A 24,893-nucleotide genomic window follows, 5' to 3' on the forward strand; every position below is an offset into this window, starting at 1 on the left:
TTGGGGTTAAGGGGATAGGTCAGGTGGTTTACAGGTAGGCTATGTAGTTGCTTAAGAGGCTCTGTTGGACTTCCCTGGTGGTCCGGTGGTTAAGATGCCATGCTTCCAATGCAGGTTCCATCCCTGTTTGGGGAACTAAGATCCCACATGCTGCATGGCATGGTTGAAAAAGGAAAGAAAAAGACTCTGTTTTACTGAAGGGCACTGGGAGCAGTAGGCAGCTTGGTAGGTGAAGTCTGCCCCATACAACTGGAGAAACCAGAGAATCTGTCAGCTCACAGATGACTGGCTAGTTCTGGGAGATAGAGCTCTCCTTGATGACACAGGTGGGTTGGTCATTGTGCCAGAGGATGGGACAGGTATGTGGGGCAGAGTGCTACCTCTGAGAGGGCACAGACCACCTAGATAACTGCAGTGCCTTGGGAAGGGCAGTGGGGAGTGTTGATTCCAAAATTGTTTATCTCCAAAAATACTTCCAGGAAGGCCAGGCCTGAGGTTGCATAAGGTGGAGCCCTGGCTCCTCTTTCAGGAGGTCGGTTGTTGGGTGGTCATGGCAGAGAAGTGGGAAGTCAAGGACCTTGCAGATGTGGGGGCTCATCCTTTGTAGTACTAGAAGTACTAGTAGCAGTAAAGGGGCTCATACTCAGTAGTTGTGATGGTGGCCACAGCAGTACTATTAGTAGTATAGTAATAATAGTATTAAGTATACTTGAAAAATACTATAATTTGGAACTTCTATGAGTACTTTATATGTGGTAAAAGTTTTATTCCTTTGCTTAACTCAACTAACTCATAGGTATTATATTACCTGCATTTTAGGAGAAAGGACATTTAGTACCAAGCAGTTATATCATGGGAGAAGGCGATGGCACCCCACTCCAGTACTCTTGCCTGGAAAATCCCATGGATGGAGGAGCCTGGTGGGCTGCTGTCCATGGGGTCACTAGGAGTCGGACACGACTGAGTGACTTCACTTTCACTTTTCACTTTCATGCATTGGAGAAGCAAATGGCAACCCACTCCAGTGTTCTTGCCTGGAGAATCCAAGGGATGGGGGAGCCTGGTGGGCTGCCATCTGTGGGGTCACACAGAGTCGGACATAACTAAAGCGATTTAGCAGTAGCAGCAGCAGCAGCAGCAGTTATATCATGTGCCTATGGTCACATGAATCATGGACAGACTGAGGTTTCCTCTCAAGTGCTCTGACTTCTGAGCCTGACCATCTCAATGACTGAGAGCTCATCCAGGGTCAGGAAGGCTCATCTTAAGAGCTTTGTTTTCATGGTCTCAGACTCATGCATCCTGACCTTGGCCTAAGTATAAGAAATAGGATACTAGGAACTCCCTGGAACAGAAAGTCAGATTGGGGATCATAAATGAGGGTGGAACCAAGGTGATTGAATCCCGGGTTCCTGAAGTGACTAGGTGTTGACAATATTAGCAGCAGTGTCATGCTTTGTTCAGGTGGGCCAGGAGCCCTTTAGGAAGCCACTTTCCCTCATTACCATCCCCAAGTGGAAGAGGTTGTAACTGACCTGGTGAGCTAAGTTCTAAATAACCATCCACAGTCTTACATATTGGCTCCTTTAGTAGGAAGGTAATGGTTCTTGGACATGACAACATTGGGACTTCGAGGAATTGATCTCTGCCCATATCATCAATGTTGTTACTTAGAGTACCTGGAAGCTTGCAAAGAGCTGGTATCTCTGTGAATCTGGAGCCACATTTGCTCAGTGAGAATGAGAACCCCAGGTCAGTTACTGGGATGTGGAGAAGTTCTCCTTCTCTGATGTCTGAATACACTTTCCTGCACACAGTGTGTGCCCCAGGCCTGAGGTCTTAGGGTGATGGCTGGGTAGGACCAGCTGGCCTGATTAGGATCATAATGGAAGAACTCTTCATTCTGATGCAGTGAAGTTCAAGAAGTTTTGGGACAGTAAAGCTCAATGAGAAGTAAACGTTGAATATTTCCCCTGGCAGCTAAAAGAAGCCTGAAATCCAACACAAATACTTCTGTTTTCCTAGACTTATCTGTTGACCCCCTGCTGTTTGGAAAAGTTAGAAAGAAGTTATTTCTTATAAAAAAGCTAGAGTCTGCCACATTTCAGAAATGATTTGCAGGTGGTGTTTGGGTTTTCAGTGATTAAATCTGCTGAGTTAGATGGAATGAAAGCTAAATAATTGGTTTCATGAAATAACTTCCCATTTTGTGATCTTCTGTCTATGCTGCTTTCCTGTCTTTGTATTTTATTTTAATATTTTTTTAGAAAAGCATAGTACATATTTTGTTTTATTTATTTATTTTTATTTTTTGGCCATGCTACTTGGCATATGGGATCATAGTTCCCTGATCAGGGATCAAACCCTTGCCTCCTGCATTGGAATTGTGGAGTCTTAACCACTGGGCTACCAGGGAAGTCCCTGGTCTTTGTATTTTAGATAGTGGAAGATCTAAACTGAACCCAGGATTCTTTAAAATATAAACAGATTTTCTTTGTGACCTCCAGCTCTCTTAATTCCTCTGGTACACAGAATGCCTTGCAGATTATCCATGATTCCCAAGCAGTGTGCTATTACCAACCATAACTATGGGCAGCACCAGCAAGAAGAGGCAGATGATGCCAGTTCAGGGTGAAGCTTTTAGGGTTAGGATTCAAACTATGAAAACCTTTGTCCTGTGAATATTAGGAATCCCTTTAATGCTTAGAGAAACAAGTACCAGACTAATGTTGAATTTGGTGTGCTTGTAGGTCACTCCTAATTAGGACAGAATAGCCAGAGAGCTCCCAGCATGCCTGGCCCCTGTGTGCACCTCCATACAGATAGCAGGTTGGGTGGACAGGTCTCTGTCTGCCCAGGGCCCTCAGGGTGGAGAGGAGGAGCTGAAGCCTCTGCCTGGGCCAGAGACACAGAGACCACCTCCCAGGTTATCAGCGCTTCTCTCTGAGAGGTGAGGTCTCCACCTGCTGCTGTGTAAGTGGGATGATCTCAGACAGCCAGAGTGGGTTCACTCCGTCCCTTTCTCTAAGAGGCGTTGAGTGGCCGGGAGTTATGTCCTATTCTCATGACCCTTAGAAATGGCCTAGCATTGCCTGGTTACCCAGTCACTTGGTCTCTGTCTGAAGTCACTTTTGCTGATGGTCTCTGGGCCAGGTGGATGCTGTATGAAGCATATATTTACACATATATTTGTGTATATCTTCACTTTGGAGCTTAACTGATGGGCAAGAAATAAACAGAAACCTCTGAGTCCCATAGTAAGGTTTCTGCCTTGACTGAGAGCTGGTTCCCCAAGAGCTATACTTGGTCTTTACATTTATTTCCCAACCTTTTGTTCTAAATGTTCCTCACCTCCACTCAACTGAGAAGACTAGAGAGTGGGGCTGGTGGTAAAAAAGGTACAGTGGGGTGAGAGCAACCATTGAGGACAACACAGTAAGGGACAGGAGGAAGGAGCATTGAGCCAAATGGACAGGAACCTGCTGTGTGTACCCTGCTGGTTCTTGAGTGTTTATATTATCCATTTGGTATTAGTAATATCCACAGTGATGACCTTGAGTCATAATGTAGCCACACGTTCTGGGAAACAAACTCACCCAGAAGGATAATCCAGATAGTGGAGTGCAGTTTATTACACTGGCGGGCCCAAGGCAGAGTCTCCTCTTAGCCAAGGACCCTGACCAGTTTTTGCGAAAACCTTTTATACCCTAAGTATACGTGCTCAAACCCACCTCCCCAAATTCCTTGAAACTAGTCTGGACAAGATGAAAGAGAGACACGATCAAAGTTATCCCATGATTCATGTGTCATAAGCCTAGATATTTAAACAGTAGACATTTATCAATAGGCCTGTGGTTATACCCTGATAAGCATAATGGGATTTAAAACTTTGTTCTGTTACAGAGATAATTAGTACATTCTTTTAGGCGACTGGAGAGTCTAGGTACAGGTCCTGAGGCTCCTTCACTGGGCGGGGGGTGGGGGGTGGGGGGGGTGGGTCTGGTTTTCCATTGGTATGTTGTTTCCATAGATACTGGGCATATAGCTCAAAGTCCACAATCTGGCCCAAGATGGAGTCCTGCTTTCAAGATGGAGCCTGTTCTGTGTCCTCCTTCAATAAATGAAGGTTATCTTTTCAATCCACTTTCAACTTGTTTTTAAAAGCATGTATAAGTTTTTATTATAGCATTAAAAATTTAAAAAATTGAAGTATAATTGGCTTACAACATTGTATTAGTTTCAGGTGTGCCACATAGAGTTTCAAGAATATTTCAAAAATACGAAAACAGCATAGGATTATAGGGCAGCAGAATATGTCAGCCTAGAATATGCATCTTTGGATTATTTTGAGCTGAGTTTTTTTTTTTTTTTTTAGAAGCTCTGAAAACAGAGTATAAGCTAACCTTCTGTAAGGGACATTTACACTGATAAAGGGAATCTCCATTCATAAGGGTGTCTCCCTCTTTGTACCAGAAAGATGGCTCTGAATCACATAAGAATCCTGTCAATGGAGAAGTCTTCCAGAAGCCTTAAATCTGCATGACACAACCAGTCCCACCCTGTTGCTTTTCCTATTAATCTCTCATAAGTACTACCTCACTTTTCTGTTTTTCTTGAGCTCAAGATGGTATTTAAGGTAGTGAATTGAGCCAGGAGTTACTCGGTTTTCCTGAGTATCTTGCAGGTATATAGGAGGTCTGCATATCAATAAACTTCTGTTTCTTTTTCTCTGTTATTCTGTCTTTTATTACAGGGAGTGTTAGCTAAGAACTCAGAGGGTAGAGGGAAAATAAGCCTCTATGTCATCCTAAGTCACTTTCAGCAGTTCCCAACTCATGAGCAGTCTTGAATCATCTGAACCTTGACTCTCACTTCCCCAAATTATTTTGAGGCAGTACCTAGATATCGCATCATTTCTATTCTGTAAATATTTTAGTCTGTATCTTGAAAAGATATAGAATTGTCCCTTTATATAATTCTATTCCCATTATTATGCCTAAATATTAACTTTAATATCATCAATATCGAGCCATTGCACACAGTTGTCCTATTTCCCCCTGCCTTGTAGTCTGAAGCAGAATCAAAAAAGGTGCATTTGGTTGACAGAGGTTGCATGGGTTACTTTCTATTCCCCTCCACCTCTTGTCTCTTTCCTCTCAGCTCTGTATTTTACTTATTATTATTATTTAAATGGAAGAAACCAAGTTGTTTGTCCTGGAGAGATTCCCACAGTCTGGATTTGGCTGATTGCTTCTCTCCCTGTGTCTTTTAACATGTTCCTCTGACAGCCTACAGTCCATGGGGTCACAGAGTTGAACATGACTGAGCGACTAACACTTTCACTTTCTGGCACCTTAAGTTAGTGGTTAGAAGCTGATCTGACTCATTTAGGATTTCCCTGCCCCTCTATTATAGGAGGTAGGCTTGTAGGGTTGTGCACCTCCCTTATAAAGTAGATGAAGTCTTCTCTTTTTGTGTGTGTGTGATGTTAGGAACTATTCATGATCATTACTCAAGTTTCATTAACTCATTAGGAATGAAAAAATGTTGACGTTCTAATTCTAATTTTTACCTCTTTCATTTATTATCTAAAATAAAGAGCCACTTGTCATTGTTAACTCTTTGGTTACTCCGAGCCAAAATCTCTGCAGATGGTGACTGCAGCCATGAAATTAAAGGACGCTTACTCCTTGGAAGAAAAGTTATAACCAACCTAGATAGTATATTCAAAAGCAGAGACATTACTTTGCCGACTAAGGTCTGTCTAGTCAAGGCTATGGTTTTTCCCATGGTCATGTATGGATGTGAAAGTTGGACTGTGAAGAAGGCTGAGCGCCGAAGAATTGATGCGTTTGAACTGTGGTGTTGGAGGAGACTCTTGAGAGTCCCTTGGACTGCAAGGAGATCCAACCAGTCCATTCTGAAGGAGATCAGCCCTGGGATATCTTTGGAAGGAATGATGCTAAAGCTGAAACTCCAGTACTTTGGCCACCTCATGCGAAGAGTTGATTCATTGGAAAAGACTGTGATGCTGGGAGGGATTGGGGGCAAGAGGAGAAGGGGACGACAGAGGATGAGATGGCTGGATGGCATCATTGACTTGATGGGCATGAGTCTGAGTGAACTCTGGGAGTTGGTGATGGACAGGGAGGCCTGGCATGCTGTGATTCATGGGGTCGCAAAGAGTTGGACACGACTGACCGACTGAACTGAACTGAACTGAACTGATAGTATGTATAGGAATGGCAGGGAAAATTTTTATTTTTTTAACTTAAAACATTTTTTCCCCCTTCTTTATTATTTTTGCCAAGCCAAGTGACATGTGGAATCTTTGTTGCCTACCAGGGATCAGACCCATGTTCTCTGCATTGAAAGTGTGGAGTCTTAACCACTGGACCACCAGAGAAGTCTCTCTCTCTTTTTTTTTTCCTTTAAATATATGTGCTTTGTTGTAGTGTAGTTGACTTACAATGCTTCAGATGTACAGCAAAGTGATTCAATTATATATAGTAGTGTTAGTCACTCAGTCCTGTCCAACTCATTGTGACCCCATGGACTGTAACCTGCCAGGCTCCTCTGTCCATGGAATTCTCTAGGCAAGAATACTGGAGTGGGTTACCATTCCCTTCTCCAGAGGATCTTCCCAACACAGGGATCGAACCCAGGTCTCCCACATTGCAGGCAGATTCTTTACCAGCTGGGCCACAAGGGAATACTTCAATTATACATATATGCATATATTATTTTTGAAATTATTTTCTGTTATAGGTTATATAAGATATTGATTATAGCTCCCTATGCTATACAGTAAACCTTTGTTGCTTTTCAGGTATTTATTTATTTATTTTTTAATTAGAAATCTAGCATTCTATCCATACTAAGTCAAACAAGTAGAATCAAAATGTCATAAAATTTTTAGCTAGACAAAAGTTCATGTTTTCTAAAATATATATATATTATACATATTATTTATGTATACAAAAGCTTTCCTACTGCACTTGATAAAGGGTTGAGGAAGAACATCAAAAACAAAAGCAGAGATGGAGAAATTGGAAAATACAAACTAAATAAAATTGGAGCACTGAATATGAAATAGAAAAAGTGAAAAAAATTAGATAAAAGTAAAGGATCATCATATAGTCCAGTTATTTTTAAACATGGCTGCTCATTAGAGATATACCTAAAGCTCTGGAGAAAAAAAAGCAATACCTATACATTTGTATTTTTTGAAAAATTCCAAGATAATTCTGATATGCATCTGGATTTTAAAAAGTGGTAACAAGTTTTTCTATTAAATTGCAGTTTTTGTGATATAGAATATTATTTTTCTGTTGACCAATCATGACAAAATGGCATTGAGTACTAGTTACATAATCACAATAGCAAAACATGTTTATCAGTTTTCACAATCAGTAGCCAGATAAAAAAATAAAAGATAATTACAATTGCAAACCACAACTAACCTAACAATATAAAATGAAAGAAAGATGTGAAAGTCTTAGTTGCTCAGTCATGTCTAACTCTTTGTGACCCTGTGGACTGTAGCCCACCAGACTCCTCTGTCTGTGGGATTCTCCAAGCAAGAATACTGGAGTGGGTTGTCATTCCCTTCTCCAGGGGATCTTCCCAATCCAGGGATCAAACTTGAGTCTCACACAGGCAGATTCTTTACTGTCCGAACCACCAGGGAAGTCTATTCAGTTCAGTTCAGTTCAGTTCAGTTGCTTAGTCGTGTCAGACTCTTTGTGACCCCATGAATCGCAGCATGCCAGGCCTCCCTGTCCATCACCAACTCCCAGAGTTTACTCAAACTCATGTCCATAGAATTCGGTGATGCCATCCAGCCATCTCATCCTCTGTCGTCCCCTTCTCCTCCTGCCCCCAATCCCTCCCAGCATCAGGGTCTTTTCCAATGAGTCAACTCTTCGCATGTGGTGGCCAAAGTATTAGCAATATAAAATAATTACATACAATTTGAGGGGTCAGGGAGTGATGTGGTAATTGGAAGTGCACATATGCATATATTTTCATCCACTCAGCCAGTCTGTGTCTTTTGTTTGGTGGATTTGATCCTATCATTGTTTTCTTTTTGTTTATTTTCTGTAGGTCTTTTCCTTCTCTTGTGTTTCCTGGCTAGAGAAGTTCCTTTAGCATTTGTTGTAAAGGTGGTTTGGTGGTGCTGAATTCTCTTAACTTTTGCTTATCTGAAAAGCTTTTGATTTCTCCATACTCTCCCTGGGTAGAGTATTCTTGGTTGTAGGTTCTTCCCTTTGAGCACTTTAAATATATCGTGCCATTTTCTTCTGGCTTGTAGAGTTTCCGCTGAGAAATCAGCAATTGCCTGATGGGAGTTTCCTTGTATTTGTTGTTTTTTTCTTGGTGAAGTGAAGTGATGCTTATAATGTTTAATATTTTATCTTTGTCTTTAATTTTTATCAGTTTGATTACTATGTTTCTTGGTGTGCTCCTCCTTGGGTTTATACTAATTGGAGTCTCTATGCTTCCTCAACTTGGTTGACTATTTCCTTTCCCATGTTAAGGAAGTTTTCAGCTATTATCTCTTCAAATATTTTCTCATGTGCTTTCTTTCTCTTTTCTCCTTCTGGGACCCCTATAAGGCAAATGTTCACATGTTTAATGTTGTCCCAGAGGTCTCTTTGTCTTCATTTCTTTTAATTCTTTCTGTCCTCCAGGTCATTTATTCATTCTTCTGTCTCAGTTATTCTGCTATTAATTCCTTCTAGTGTATTATTCATCTCTGTTTGTTTAGTTCTTCTAAGTCTTTGATAAGCATTTATTGCATCTTCTCCATTATTTTCCCAAGATCCTGGATCATCTTCACTATCATTATTCTGAATTCTTTTTCTGGAAGGTTGCCTAGCTCCACTTCATTTAGTTGTTTTTCTGGGGTTTTATCTTGTCCCTTCATCTGGGACATAATTTTCTCCTTTTTCATCTTGATTGATATTTTGTAGTATGGCTCTTGTTTTAGCTGCTGTAGGATGATAGTTCTTCTTGCCTCTTCTGTCTTCTGTTTGATGGAGGAGGCAAAGAGGCTTGTGTAAGCCTCCTGATGGGAAGGACTGGTGGTGGGAAAAACTGGGTCCTGCTCTGGTGGGCAGGGCCTTGCTCAGTATAGTTTCAATCCAATTATCTGATGAAGGTGGGGTTGCACTCCCTCCCTGGTAGTTGTTTGACCTGAAGTGACCCAGCCCTGAGGTCTGGTAGGGGTCTATGGTAGGGTTAATGGTGACCTCCTAGAGGGATTACATCAAGGGGGACCTTCCTGGACTGCTCGTTCCAGTGCCCCTGACACTGTGGTAAGCCCCTGCCAACCCACACCTTCACAGGAGACCTTCCAATGCTAGCAGGTAGTCCTGGTTCAGTGTCTTGTGGGGTCCCTGTTCCTTTCCTTTGGGTCTTGGTGTGCATGAGATTTTGTTTGTGCCCTCTATGACTGAAGTCTCTGTTTCCCCCAGTCTTGTGGAAGTCCTATAATCAAATTCCACTGGCCTTTAGGTCAGATTCCCTGGAGAGTCCCAGTTCCTTTGTCAGATCTCCAGGCTTGGAAGCCTGACATGGGATTCAGAACTTCCACAACAGTGGGAGAACTTCTTTGGTTTTACTGTTCTCCAGCTTGTGGGTCACCCACCCAATGGGTATGAGATTAGATTTCATTGTGATTGTGTCCCTCCTACTGTCTTGCTTTGTCTTTTTCTTTGTCTTTGGATGTGGGGTATCTTTTTTTTTTTTTTGGTATGTTCCAGCATCCTCCTGTCAATAGTTGTTCAGCAGTTAGTTGCAATTTTGGTGCTCTTGCAGTGGGAGATGAGTGCATGTCCTTCTACTCTGCCATCTTGAACTGCCTGTTTTTTTACTTTTTAAAAACTAGTTTTCAAAATAGTGAGTTGCTTCTCCTCTGGGGCTAATGAATTTTGTTGTTGTTGTTATTTATTTTGTTTGTTTTGTGAAGTCCCAAGTATTTAAGCATTTCTGATGTGCTTCAGTTGTTATGATGATTACAGTTGTTATGCTTATGCCAACCTTTGGCCATCTTTGGCCAGTGGGAGTCTATCCAGGTTGGGTCCTAAGTCTTTTGTACATATTCTAGTAGGCTTAGCTAGCCTTTTCTGCTTTCTGGTGTGACAAGATATTTCTAGTTCATCTTGTACAGCTTTTCCCCCAGCCCTGATATCAGCATTTCTTCAAGCAACTCTGGCTCCTTTTGGTGGGAAATGGTATCTAAAGTTTATAGTCTGAGCACTAGAGTTGCTCCTTGCTGCTTAGTGGTTATTGCTTCTCAGCTTTTTGATTGGACAAAGAGAGAATACATTTAACAGTTTTTAAATTTGGTTTATTTTTATTTTTGGTTGTGCTGGGTCTTTTTTGCTGTGTGGGCTTTTCTCTTGTTGCTGCGAATGGGGGCTACTCTCTAGTTGTGGTGTGTGGGCTTCTCACTGTGGTGGCTTCTCTTTTTGCAGAGTACAGGCTCTAGGGCACTCAGGCTTCAGTAGTTGTGGCACATGGGCTTAGTTACACTCTGGCATGTGGAATGTTCCTGGGTCAGAAATAGAACCAGAGTCCCCTGCATTTGGCAGTTGAATTCCTAACCACTAGACCACCAGGGAAGCTGTAGAATACTTTTTTTTTTTTTTTTAAGATAAACAAATCATCAGTCTACATGAGTATTTCCAATTCAAATCAGATTCAGGACATTAGTGTTTTTTATTCATCTCATTTCTCTTAAATCTATAACATAACTCTTTTTTTCCTGTCATCTATTCTCTGTTGTCCCGTATCTAATCCCAGTTTTCAATGATAACAATATAATTATATTCAAGTGTTTTACCTTATGATATGAACACTATCACCCATAATGTGACTTCTCAAAACAGTTTTAGAATTTTTTGCAGTTCATATTCTCTTTAAGTAGATATATCACACAGAGGGTACATTTTCAAATTATTTTGTTTTCAGTTCAGTTCAGTTCAGTCGCTCAGTCGTGTCTGACTCTTTGCAACCCCATGAATTGCAGCACGCCAGGCCTCCCTGTCCATCACCAACTCCCAGAGTCTACTCAAACTTACGTCCATCGAGTTGGTGATGCCATCCAGCCATCTCATCCTCTGTCATCCCCTTCTCCTCCTGCCCCCAATCCCTCCCAGCATCAGAGTCTTTTCCAGTGAGTCAACTCTTCACATGACAAGGCCAAAGTATTGGAGTTTCAGCTTTAGCATCAGTCCTTCCAATGAACACCCAGGACTGCTTTCTTTAGGATGGACTGGTTGGATCTCCTTGCAGTCCAAGGGACTCTCAAGAGTCTTCTCCAACACCACAGTTCAAAAGCATCAATTCTTCGGCACTCAGCTTTCTTCGCAGTTGAACTCTCACATCCATACATGACCACTGGAAAAACCATAGCCTTGACTAGGCGGACCTTTGTTGGTAAAGTAATGTCTCTACTTTTCAATACACTATCTAAGTTGGTCATAACTTTTCTTCCAAGGAGTAAGCGTCTTTTAATTTCATGGCTGCAATCACCATCTGCAGTGATTTTGGAGCCCCCCAAAATAAAGTCTGACACTGTTTCCACTGTTTCCCCATCTATTTCCCATGAAGTGATGGGACCAGATGCCATGATCTTTATTTTCTGAATGTTGAGCTTTAAGCCAACTTTTTCACTTTCATCAAGAATAGTTATTTTTAATATAGCTCTGCCAACCAATTGGATGAGTATATATTTAGTTACTTTTGTTTCATTTTAATCTGAGATTTTAGGAATTGCTTTTAAAAAAATTAGTTGTTTTATAATTATAATTCTGTATAATGTTTTCATGCTTCCAAAGTTAAAGCAACAGAAGAAGCTACTTTTTAAAAAAGGTTGATATCCTTGTTCCATTCTAATACCTTCTCCTTTTAGAGGCAACTTAACAAACCCATTTGGATTTATCTTTTCATTTTGTGAATGTAGTGCTTTCTGAACACTCAATTTTTCCTAATGTGCAGAAAGGTCTTAATTTCATCATTGGAATCTCAGGACTTGGGGTCATAAGGGTTTTTCTTGGAAGTATGATATGTCACATTGAATTCTGATTAAAACCCTTTGTGGTAGACATCCCTGGTGCTCCAGTGGTTAGGAATCTGCCTGCCAGTGCAGGGGACACTGGTTATATCCCTGGTCTGGAAAGATTCCACATGCTACAAGGCAACTAAGCCTCACTGCACCACAACTACTGAGCCTGTGCTCTAGAGCTTGGGAGCCACAACTAAGGAAATCCACACACATAGAGCCCATGCTAGACAAGAGAAGCCACCACATTGAGAAGCCTGGGCACTTTAACTACAGAGTAGCCCCTGCTTGCTGCAACTACAGAAAGCTCATTTGCAGTAATGAAGACCAAGCACAGCCAATCAATTAATCAACCAATCAATCCACCTATCAATCCAGTCAGCTTTTTTGGTACTTATAAGTAGGTCTGTAGCTTTTCTAGGCTCAAATGCCATGACACTGTGGGAGAGGAGGATAGCAGATACTTACATGGGATTAGTTCCTGTACCCAGAATTGACCATGGAGAGGGAACATCAGGATCCATCCCTAACCAGTTGAACATAAACCAGATTCTGGAGGCGGGCCTCAGTCCTTTGAGTGCTCTTAACTGCATTGCTCCCCTAGGTGATGCTAAGGTGTAGTCAGGATGAAGACCACTGTGTAAAACAGGAGTGAAGGTATATCTAGGATCCTGATGATTATGATTTCCCCAGATTCACTGCTTTTCGTCCTTAGTTCTGGGTCTTTCTAAACTCTACTCTTGTCACCTGCTCCCCATTTTTATTTTTTTTACTTAAAAAAATTTATTTTTATTTTATTTTACTTTACAATACTGTATTGGTTTTGCCATACATTGACATGAATCCACCACGGGTGTACATGAGTTCCCAAACATGAACCCCCCTCCCATCTCCCACCCCATATCATCTCTCTGGATCATCCCCGTACACCAGTCCCAAGCATCCTGTATCCTGCATCGAACATAGACTGGCGATTCGTTTCTTACATGATAGTATACATGTTTCAATGCCATTCTCCCAAATCATCCCACCCTCTCCCTCAGAGTCCAAAAGTCCGCTCTACACATCTGTGTCTCTTTTGCTGTCTCGCATACAGGGTCAGCATTACCATCTTTCTAAATTCCATATATATGTGTTAGTATACTGTATTGGTGTTTTCCCCATTTTTAAAGATTAACTGCCTATTCATTTTCCCACAAACTCGCTCTTTTCTGCCTATATTTGACTCAAGCAGTTTTTCTTTGCCTGATTTCTTATTTCTATATCCTGTGTTTTCTTTTTTTTTCCTCATAAATCAAAGATTATGCAATTGGGCAAGAAATGTTTCATGGGGAAACATGGAGGAGGCATTGTACCCACTGAGGAAGTTCTATCATCAAACGTGTAAGAAGTTCCCCTGAACCAAGACATGGGGTCAAACAGATGATGCTTTTAGGAGGCTGAATACGAAGGACTCTTTCAAGAAATGTCTGCATCAGAGACTCTGAGACTCTCAGAGAACTTTGAATGATGAGCATTGTGGAATTAAGTTGGGCTCTTTTAAAAAATCTTGTATGGTTTTACAGTTGTGAAGAATACTTGTGAAGGAATAAAATTATTTTCAGTTGCTTTGTGGAAAAAATTTTCACTGGGTCATAGATTGGTGTCAAAAGTGAAGGATTTATGGGGTAATTTTTGTCCTTGTTCCTACTTATCCAGAAAATTTTAATTTGATTAGTTTCAGGTTTGATAGTGAATATTTTCTCAGCTGTTGTATTTCATACTAGTTGAGGTTCAGGATCAAGAATAGACAGGGGAGTTGAAGCTATGGGCCATGAACTGGCATTACTCCTTAATGAGACTGTTTTTTTCAACTGGGTTATTAAATGATATCATTTAGTATAAAAATTCTGACACTTAGGCAGTAATGATGTATGAAGGGTTAATAGGGTAGCAGAGATGTGCCTGCAAACGGGTCTCTCTGCTCAGGCTGAGCGTCCTTGCATACGAGGCATTCTGCCAAAGAGTCTGGACACAGCCTTGAGTTTAATGGTCCCTTGCAAACCAGGGAGCATTCCCTTCTTGAGATAAGAAGGAGATGAGGGCTTTGGGCAGACTCTTCAGTAGACAGAGATTTCACTCCCCTTTGCTATACGATAACATGTATGCACCTGCACTGTACTAAAAAGGCTTATTCTTACAGTCTGGAATTCTGCCTAAGGAGGGCTTTATAATAATAAATGGCAATTAGTTTGCCCAGTTGTTCCTCTGGCCAGAGAGGTGTCCTGTCTGTCTTTTGTATGTCTTGTATGTTTTATGTCATTTCACTCGTAATCTCCAGAAATCTCCTACAGATATACCTTTATTTGCATTTTTTTTTCTGAATTTGTTGCATCAGTTGGTATGCTCTTTGGTGGGTGATATTGCTCTTACTTTCTTTTATAATCACACCAATGTTAGGCTCAAACAAAGCACTGAGTAACAGGCAACAGTGATTCCCAGAGACAATCATAAGTTTCAGGACAGTTTGGGAAGGCAGGTGTTGGTACTGAGCTTCTGGTGGAGAGCCCCAGGTTTGCAGGCTGCAGCATTGGGCTGTCCTTGGCCATACTTGGGCTGGAACTGTGCATGTGTCCAGTTTGACTTTCTTGCTTCTCTGTGCAAGCCTCCCATTCCACCTCAGTAAACGCTTTATATATAAAAAGTCTGTTTTACCATCCATTGTATGAGGGGCTCTTTTAAGCTCTTCATGCACCTTGGAATGAATGATGAAGCATGCTGGAAAGGTAATAGTCAGCCTCTGTGCTTTTGAGAACTGAGCATCTTGCTCTGATTTGATCATCTTACTCATATTCAACTAAGCATTATTCGCTTACTTCTCTATTATTGCTGTTTGGTTGCTAAGTCCTGTCTGACTCTTGCAACCCCATGGACTGTAGCCTGCTAGGCTTCACTGTCCGTGGAATTCTCTAGGCAAGAATACTGGAGTGGTTGCCATTTCCTTTTCCAGGGGATCTTCCTGACCCAGGGATCGAACCTGCAGCTCCTGCTGCATCCCCTGCATTGTAGGCAGATTCTTTAATGCTGAGCCTTTGGTGAAGCCCTACTTCTCTATAGTAGATGAAAACTTCTATGACTTCTTGGAAGACAAAGCAGTTGATGCAAGGTGTGAACATGTGCGTGCAACAAAACAGGAGTGTTGGGGTTCAATGTCACACCCATTTGAGCGATGAGGATAGCTTTCTGTAAATATCCTGATTGGGTACTAGTTGGCTGAGCAGAAAATGCTTGTTAGTTTTGTCTTATGTTTGGTGTTTTGGATTCTACTTTCCCTTCCTCTTGTGCATGGGCTCCTCAACTTCAGATAGACAGAAGAGACTATCAAAGTAGGCCTGTCAGTTATTTACCTTGTCTGTGTTAGTAAGGAGATTGCTTAAAAGGAAAAATTTGTCTCAAATGAAATTGCAGAAAGATTTCCAAACTTTTGGCATTCTGTCTTTTGACAAGTTTGTGGAGGAAATGATGTTGAGGAACTAAGTGTTTACTTTTTGTGACTTGAATTCGTGTTGAGAGTTTGGTTTTCCTTGCTGGGGAAAAAGGGTACTTTCTCAAGGGGTGACTACAGGGAGGAAGTAGTAGGATGTTTGGTGGAGTGGCTATTTGGCAGGGTGGGCAACTGTTGCTATTTCTTTGGGGGAAAGACAATTGCTTTCTGTAAATCTTACTCAGGAGTTAAGCCCTAATGCCTCCCAGCTGATTGGTTTAGTATTTTAAATTTTTGCTCTGGGGAAGAAATCATTTCTTCCAAACCAACACCTGCAGTGTGTGGCTGATGGAGAACCATGGATATTTTATTTTTAGCTTGTCTTCTGCTGTGTTTAATTTTTAACTCCAAGGAACATCCCAGCTTCTAAGGTCTAGAGATATATTGATGCAGTGCCACTTGGAGCTGAGAGTCTGGGAACCTCCCAAGCCTGGTTTATTTGTGATACTCCAACAAAAGCTAAAGTCAGATATCTTGATCTGCTGACATGTGAAATTCTGGCTGGGAAAGGTTGGATCTGTTTTTGTGCCAATGTGTCAGTTCATAAAGGCTCTTAAAGCAGAAAATGATAGCAGGAGTGTGTCTTGCCTAAATGAGCCATCTTGACTTTCTGTCGGGCTGGAATGTTGAGACTACAGGGCGCAGGGGCAGGCTATCAGCAGGGCTTGTTCATATGGAAGCAAATTTCTTATCCTTCTTCTGTTACCTTTTCCTCATTCATCTTAGGCAAAGACTCACTTGGTGTTTTACTAAGTGTGTTCTTAAACACTGGATGTAATATTTATTGAGCATCCACAGTGTGCCAAACACAATGTACCAAGGATTTATTACCTTGAAAAATTTTGGCTTAAGTTTAAAGCTATTGTCTTCTTGTCTTATAGAAGAGACTGGATCTCTATATTTTTCTTTTAGATTAGCCATGAGTGTAGCATTTTGTGAAAATGCCATTTTAATATGCTAACAGTAAAGGTGAAGCTGGTTTGTGTATAGAAATGCAAGAGATTTATGGGTATTGATTTTGTTTCTTGAAAGCTTACTGAATTCACTGATGAGCTTTAGTAGTTTTCTGGTAGCAGCTTTAGCAATTTCTATGTATAGTATCCTGTCATTTGCAAACAGTGAAAATTTCACTTCTTTTCTAATTTGGATTCCTTTATTTCTTTTTCTTCTCTGATTGCTGTGGCTAGGACTTTAAAAACTATGTTGAATAAGAGTGGCAAGAATGGACATCCTTTTTTTGTCCCTGATCTTAGAGGAAATACTTTCAACTTTTCACCATTGAGTATGTTAGCTGTGGGTTTGTGGCATATGGCCTTTATTTTGTTTAGTTAAGTTCCCTCTATGCCCAGTTTCTGCAGAGTATTTATCATAAATGGGTGTTGAATTTTGTTGAAAGCTTTTTCTGCATCTATTGAGATGATCATATGGCTTTTATTCTTCAATTTGTTAATATAATCTATCACATTGATTGATTTGCATATACTGAAGAGTCCTTGCCTCCCTGAGATAAATCCCACTTGATCATGGTGTGTGATCTTTTTAATGTGTTGTTGGATTTGATTTGCTAGTATTTTGTTGAGGATTTTTGTTTCTATGCTCATCAGTGAGATTGGCTTGTAATTTTCTTTTTTCATGGTATCTTTGTCTGTGAAGGCATCAGGTCCTGGACTTTTATTTTTTGGGAGGTTTTTACTCACAGTTTCAATTCAGTACTTATGATTAGTCTGTTCATATTTTCTATTTCTTCCTGGTTCAAACTTCAATCTTGGAAGGTTTTACTTTTCTAAACACTTGTCCATTTCTTCCAGGTTGTCCACTTTATTGGCATATATTTGCTTGTAGTAGTCTCTCATATTTCTTTGTATTTCTTTAGTGTCCATTGTGACGTCTCCTTTTTCATTTCTACCTTTGTTGATTTGAGCCCTCTTCCTTTTTTTCTTGATAAGTCCGGTTAAAGGCTTATCAATTTATATTTTTGATGAACCAGCTTTTAGTTTCAGTGATCTTTTCTATTGTTTTCTTTATCTCTATTTAATTCATTTCTGCACTGATATTTATCATTTTTTCTCTTCTCCTAACTTTGATTTTTTTTTAACTTGTTTCTCTAGTTGCTTGAGGTGTAAGGTTAAGTTGTTTATTTGAGATTTTTCTTATTTCCTGAGATAAGATTGTATTAGTATAAACTTCCCTCTTAGAACTGTTTTTGCTGCATCCCATAGGTTTAGATCATTGTGTTTTCATTTGTCTCTAGGTATTTTTTGGTTTCCTTTTTGATTTCTTCAGTGATGCATTGGTTGCTTAGTAAGATATTATTTAGCTTTCATATTTATTATTTTTTTTAACAGTTTTTCCCTTGTAGTTGATTTGTAATCCATAATGTTGTGGTTGGATAAGATGCTTGATATAATTTCAGTGTTCTTAAATTTACTGAGGGTTGCTTTGTGGCCCAGCATCTTAGCTATCTTGGAGAATGTTCCATGTGCACTTGAGGAGAATGTGTATTCTGCTGCATTCATATAGGATGTCATATAAATATCAATTATGTCCATATGGTCTAATATATTATTTAAGGCCTCTGTTTCCTTATTGATTGTTCTGTCTGTATGATCTGTCCATTGATGTAAGTGGAGTGCTGAAGTCCCCCACTATTCTTGTGCCAATGTTGATTTCTCCTTTTATGAAAAGACAACCCACAGAATGGAAGAAAATATTTGCAAATGAAGTGATTAACAAGGGATTAATCTCCAAAATATATAACAGCTCATGCAGTTCAATATATATATTTAAAGAAACCCAATCAAAAAAATTGGCAGAAAGTCTAAATAGAAATTTCTCAAAAGAAAACATACAGATGGCCAAAAAGCACATGAAAAGATGTTTAACACTGTTAATTATTAGAGAAATGCAAATCAAACTACAATGAGTTGTCACCTGACACCAGTCAGAATAACCATCATCAAAAAGTCTGCAAATAATAAATGCTGGAGAAGATGTGGAGAGAAAGGAAACCTCCTACACTGTTGGTGAGAGTGGAGGTTCCTCAAAAAAACTAAAAAATAGAACTACCACATGATCCAGCAATCCCTCTACTGGGCATGTATCTGGAGGAAACCATAATTTGAAAAGATACATGCACCTCAGTGTTCATTGCTTCACTATTTACAATAGTCTAGAAGCAATATAAAAGTCTATTGACAGAGAAATGGATAAAGAAGATGTGGTATGTATATACAATGAAATATTACTCAGTCACCAAAAAGAATGAAATAATACCATTTGTAACCACACCCATGGGCTTAGAGATGATAATATTGAGTAAAGTAAGTCAGATAGAGAAGGACAAATATCATATGGTATCAGTTATATGTGGAATCGAAAAAAAATGATACAAATAAATGTTGTTCCAAACAGACTTCAAAAACAAACACAGTTTTCAAAGGGGAAAGGCAGGGGGAGGAATAAATTAGAACTTTGAGGTGAATATATACACACTACTATATATGAAATTGATACTAATAATTAACAAGGACCTACTGTATAGCATGGGGCTTCCCACGTGGTTTAGTGGTGAAGTATCCACTTGCTAATGCAGGAGATGCAGGAGATGTGATTTTGATCACTGGGTCAGGAAGATCCTCTAGAGGGGGAAATGGCAACCCATTCCAGTATTCTTGCCTGGAGAATCCCATGGACAGAGGAGCCTGGCAGGCTACAGTCCATAAGGTTGCAAAGCATCAGACAGTGAGCAGATAGCACTGTGTAGCACAGGAAACTCTACTCCATAATCTGTAAAGGTCCACATTGTCAAAACTTTGGTTTTTCCAGTAGTCATGTATAGATGTGAGAGTTGGACTGTAAGGAAGGTTGAGCACTGAAGAATTAGTGCTTTCAAACTGTGGTGCTGGAGAAGACTCAAAAGGGTCCCTTTGACTTCAAGGAGATCAAAACAGTCAATCCTAAAGGAAATCAATCCTGAGTATTTATTGGAAGGACTGATGTTGATACTGAAGCTCTAATCCTTTGGCCACCTGATGCAAAGAGTCAACTCCCTGGAAAAGACCTTGATGCTAGGAAAGATTGAGGGCACAAGGAGAAGGGGGTGACAGAGGATGAGATAGTTAAATGGCATCACTGACTCAATGGACATGAGTTTGAGCAAACTCTGAGAGATAGTGAAGGACAGGGAAGCCTGGCATGCTGCAGTCCATGGGGGTCACAAAGAAATGGGCATGACTTAGCAACTGAACCACAGCAAAAATTAAATAAAAAAAAAACGAAGCTTGTGATAAGAAAAACTGGTATGGCTTATATTTCTAATTAAGGTTTCTTTTCCTTTTCTTTTAGGAAATCTTCAGAGTACTGTTACCTACATATTTTGAGGATTTACTTACTTACTTTCAAAAGTTTGATCCCTCTGATTCTGGGGCTTTGTTCAAAGCCTATGGCTACACTGCTGTAATGAATGTCTGCCTTGTCATTTGGGCAGTTCTGGTGCACTTTTTCTTCTATTACGTTCAGCGTATAGGAATGAGATTAAGAGTAGCCATGTGCCATATGATTTACTGCAAGGTAAGTGTCATTGGTACAAAAGTTTGTACCTCCTCTGAAGAATCAGAAGCATTTTGGGAAAGTTCTCTGTAGACTAAAAATTTTGTAACTGGTGTCATTTACTCCTTACCAGAGATACTCGATATTTGTTTCAAGCCAATTTGTTGTTGTTTGAGCAAACTTTACCAATATTTAATGAAAAGTTTTGTTTGGAGATCAGACCAGGGCTGCCTTTGATAACTTTATGCATAGGCTGGTGCATAATACCCATTAAACTTATATTGAAATCTAATTAAAAAATAGGTATCAAAGTTATTAAACTGATTTTCAATGTTTTCTTGCCTAAATCTTATTGTGGTATTCATGGAAATTTTGTTGTTTTTCATTTAAACCTTCATTTACATCAAAGTTGTGTTTAAAAGTGACTTCAGTGATTGTATCTATAACATTAAATTTAGGAGAAAAATATGTATTTAATAAAATAAATGATTATATTTTACATGATGCATCTAGTCATATTTAATATAATTGTGCTTACTAAATAAAAATAGAAGTGAAATCTGTGCCAAATTAGACTCACTCATGAGATTCTGTAGTTATGATTGTTTATGATAATATTAAAGAAAATTGTTGAGTGTTTGGGAGAACACTTGAAATTTTCATTTGTTTTTAGCAATTTTAGAGGGTATTTATGTTGCTATTCATTGAAGTTATTTTCTTAATACAATATTTGCTTTTTTTTTAGTATGCATTATAGCAGATTTAATAAAATCTGGTTTGATGTTTCTAGTGTTTTTGTATTGAGAAATGCTATAAAATTATTCTATATTTTACTCTAGTCTTATCTAGTATAAAAGGAGTTAAGTATTTCAAATGTCTTTACAAATGAACTGCCACAGATACACCGGTGTCATGTGCAGGAGAGCTCTTGATAAACGAGATCTTAGATATCTCTTTGTTCTGGGCTGTTACATTAAAAAAAAATCCTTATTTAACCATACTGTTTACTTGAAATTTTCTGAGAGAGTGGATTATAAGTGTTTTCACTGCACACACAGAAAGATAACTACATGAGGCAATGGATATGTTAACTGTTTTAAATACAGTAATCATTTCCCAGTGTACATTTATGTCAAACATCTTGTTATGCACATTAATATATATATATATTTCATTAAAAATAAACAGAATCCTCATTGAAAGATAAAACCAAGCAGTTTAAATGAAAACAAGCACTTCTTTTACTTGGTTGCTACTTATCTGGAGCTTCTATTTTTTAGGAATACTTTTCTCAGCAAATTAAAGATATCTTTCCTCATCCTTTTTTGAGCAGAGTCTTGTTAATCTTTGGGCTATGTGAACCTGATTCATGGACCTAACATTCTAGGTTCCTATGCAATATTGCTTTTTACAGCATTGGACTTTCCTTTCACCACCAGACACATCCACAATGGGGCGTTGTTTTCACTTTGGCTCAGCCTCTTCATTCCTTCTGGAGCTATTTCTTTGCTCTTCTCCAGTAGCACGTTGGATATCTACTGACCTGGGGAGTTCACTTTTTAGTGTCAAATCTTTTTGCCTTTTCATACTGTTAATGGGATTCTCAAGGCAAGAATGCTGAACTGGTTTGCACTCCCTTCTCCAGTGGACCACTTTTTTCCAGCTGAGCCGTTTCAAATCCTAAAAGATGCTGCCGCTAAAATGCTGCACTCTGTATGCCAGCAAATTTGGAAAACTCAGCTGTGGCCACAGCCCTGGAAAAGGTGAGTTTTCATACCAATCCCAAAGAAAGGCAATGCCAAATAATGTTCAAACTATTGCACAATTGTACTCATTTCACATGCTAGCAAAGTAATGCTCAAAACTCTCCAACCTAGGCTTCAACAGTACATGAACCAAAAACTTCCAGATTTTCAAGGTAGAGTTAGAAAAGGCAGAGGAACCAGAGATCAAATTGCCAACATCCGTTGAATCATAGAAAACACAAGAGAATTCCAGAAAACGTCTACTTCTGCTTCATTGACTACACTAAAGCCATTTACTTTGTGGATCACAACAAACTCTGGAAAATTCTTAAAGTGATGGGAATATCAGAACATCATACCTGCCTCCTGAGAAACCTGTATGCAGGTCAAGAAGCCACAGTTAGAACTGGACATGGAACAATGGGCTGATTCCAAATTGGGAAAGGAGTGCGTCAAGGCTGTATATTGTCACCCTTGTTATTTAACTTTTATTCAGAGCACATCCAGAGAAGGCAATGGCACCCCACTCCAGTATTCTTGCCTGGCAAACCCCATGGATGGAGGAGCTTGGTAGGCTGCAGTCCATGGGGTCGCTAAGAGTCGGACACGACTGAGAGACTTCACTTTCACTTTTCACTTTCGTGCATTGGAGAAGGAAATGGCAACCCACTCCAGTATTCTTGCCTGGAGAATCCCAGGGATGGGGGAGCCTGGTGGGCTGCCGTGTATGGAGTCGCCCAGAGTCAGACACGACTGAAGCGACTTAGTAGCAGCAGCGACAACAGAGCACATCATGCAAAATGCCAGGCTGAATGAAGCACAAGCTGAAATCAAGACTGCTTGGAGAAATATCAGTAACCTCAAATATGTAGATGACACCACCCTTATGGAAGAAAGCAAAGAGAAACTAAAGAGCCTCTTGATGAAAGTGAAAGAGGAGAGTTAAAAAGCTGGCTAAAACTCAGCATTCAAAAAACAAAGATCATGGCATCCAGTCCCATCACTTCATGGCAAATAGATGGGGAAAAAATGAAACCGTTTCAGACTTTATTTTTTTGGAGGATGGTCTCCAAAATCACCACAGATGGTGATTACCTCCTTGAAATTAAAAGACGCTTGCTCCTTGGAAGAACAACAAAGGTCTAGTCAAAGCTATGTTTTTTTTTTTTTTTCCCCAGTAGTCATGTAGGCATAGGAGAGTTGGACCATAGAGAAAGCTGAGTGCCAAAGAATTGATGCTTTTGAACTGTGGAGTTGGAGAAGACTCTCGAGAGTCCCTTGGACAGCAAGGAGATCAAACCAGTCAACCTTAAAGGAAATCAATCCTGAATGTTCATTGGAAGGACTGATGCTAAAACTGAAACTCCAACACTTTGGCTACCTGATGTGAAGAGCTGACTTATTGAAAAAGACCCTGTTGCTGGCAAAGATTGAGGGCAGGAGGAGAAGGGGGTGACAGAGGATGAGATGGTTGAATGGCATCACCAACTCGATGGACATGAGTATGAACAAATTCCAGGAATCGTTGATGGACAGGACAGCCTGATGTGCTGCAGTCTATGGGGTTGCAAAGAGTCTGACATAATTGAGCAATTAAAGAACAACAAGTGTGAAACTGGGGGCCTGGCATGTCACTGTCCATCATACACTGTAGAACATAAGCTAATTTTTTCCTATGTGATGTGGAAATGCAACGATGCCCATACACTCCAGTCAAGCATCTTCCTTGTCCTTAATCATCATGTTTGTTATTCTGTTGCACCTTCAACTATTTAGAAGATGAATACTCAGGTTTCCCTACAAATTGTCTAGAAGTTTGTCTTTGCAAGTCATGTTTAACTCTTATAAATAAATAAATAGGAAATTTCACCAGAAGTACACTATGAAACTCTTATATTAGTTGTGAGGTGATGTTTCACTCAAAGTTTACTCTTTGTTCCACATGTAAGACATTGTCCACCCGGTTTTCTTTATCTTCCCACTAGTTCTTTGGAATGTTGCCTTTGAGAAATTGTACCCTTCCTAGCATGCTGCTTGAAAGTGAAAGTGAGAGTCTTAGTTGCTCAGTCATGTCCAACTCTTTACAACTCCATGGACCATAACCTGCCAGGCTCCTCTGTCTGTGAAATTCTCCAAGCAAGAATACTGGAGTGGGTTGCCATGCCCTTCTCCAGGGGGGCATGTTGCTTACATGAAAGTAAACATTTGCCAAAGGCATTAATTTGCCTACTTGATTAGCCTTAAGGAATTGTTTCTTTTTCCATTTTTTTAGAAAATTTTATATGATATTTAAAGATTACATTCCATTTACAGTTATTATAGGATATTGGCTGTATTCCCTATGTTGTACTATATATCATTGTAGGCTACCTTACACCCAATAGTTTGTACCTCTCACTCCCCCATCACTATATGGCTCTCCCCCAGTTCACTGGTAACCACTACTTTGTTCTCTATATCTGTGAGCCTATTTCTATTTTGTTTTATTTACTAGTTTGTTGTATTTTTAGGCTCCACTTATAAGCAATATCATACAGTATTTATCTCTCTCTCTCTGACTTGTTTCATTTAGCATCAGTTCCATTCAGTTCAGTCACTCAGTTGTATCTGACTCTTTGTGACACCATGGATGGCATCATACCAGGCTTCCCTGTCCATCACCAACTTCTGGAGCTTGCTCAAACTCATGTCCATTGAGTTGGTGATGCCATACAACCATCTCATCCTCTGTCATCCCTTTCTACTCCCGCCTCCCATCTTTGCAGGCATGATTGATTTCCTTTGGGATTAACTGGTTTGATCTCCTTAGTGTCCAGGGGACTCTCAAGGGTCTTCTTAACACCACAGTTCAAAAGCATCAATTCTTTGGTGCTCAGCTTTCTTTATAGTCCAACTTTCACATACATACATGACTACTGGAAAAACTATAGCCTTGACTAGAAGGACCTTTGTTGGCAAAGTGATGTCTCTGCTTTTTAATATGCTATCTAGGTTGGTCATGGAGAAG

General features: G+C 39.9%; 1 protein-coding gene across 1 annotated transcript in view; it reads left to right on the forward strand.

Annotated features, from left to right (window-relative positions):
• Positions 1-24,893, forward strand: part of LOC128057588 (ATP-binding cassette sub-family C member 4-like) — a 286,799-nt gene that overhangs the window by 56,197 nt on the left and 205,709 nt on the right. Inside the window, exon 4 of the mRNA XM_052650036.1 lies at positions 19,938-20,162. Coding sequence (XP_052505996.1) covers positions 19,938-20,162 — 225 coding nt within the window. The remainder of the gene's footprint in view (positions 1-19,937; positions 20,163-24,893) is intronic.

The sequence above is a fragment of the Budorcas taxicolor genome, chromosome 12, assembly GCF_023091745.1.
Source record: "Budorcas taxicolor isolate Tak-1 chromosome 12, Takin1.1, whole genome shotgun sequence".
In the NCBI taxonomy this organism is placed as follows: domain Eukaryota; kingdom Metazoa; phylum Chordata; class Mammalia; order Artiodactyla; family Bovidae; genus Budorcas; species Budorcas taxicolor.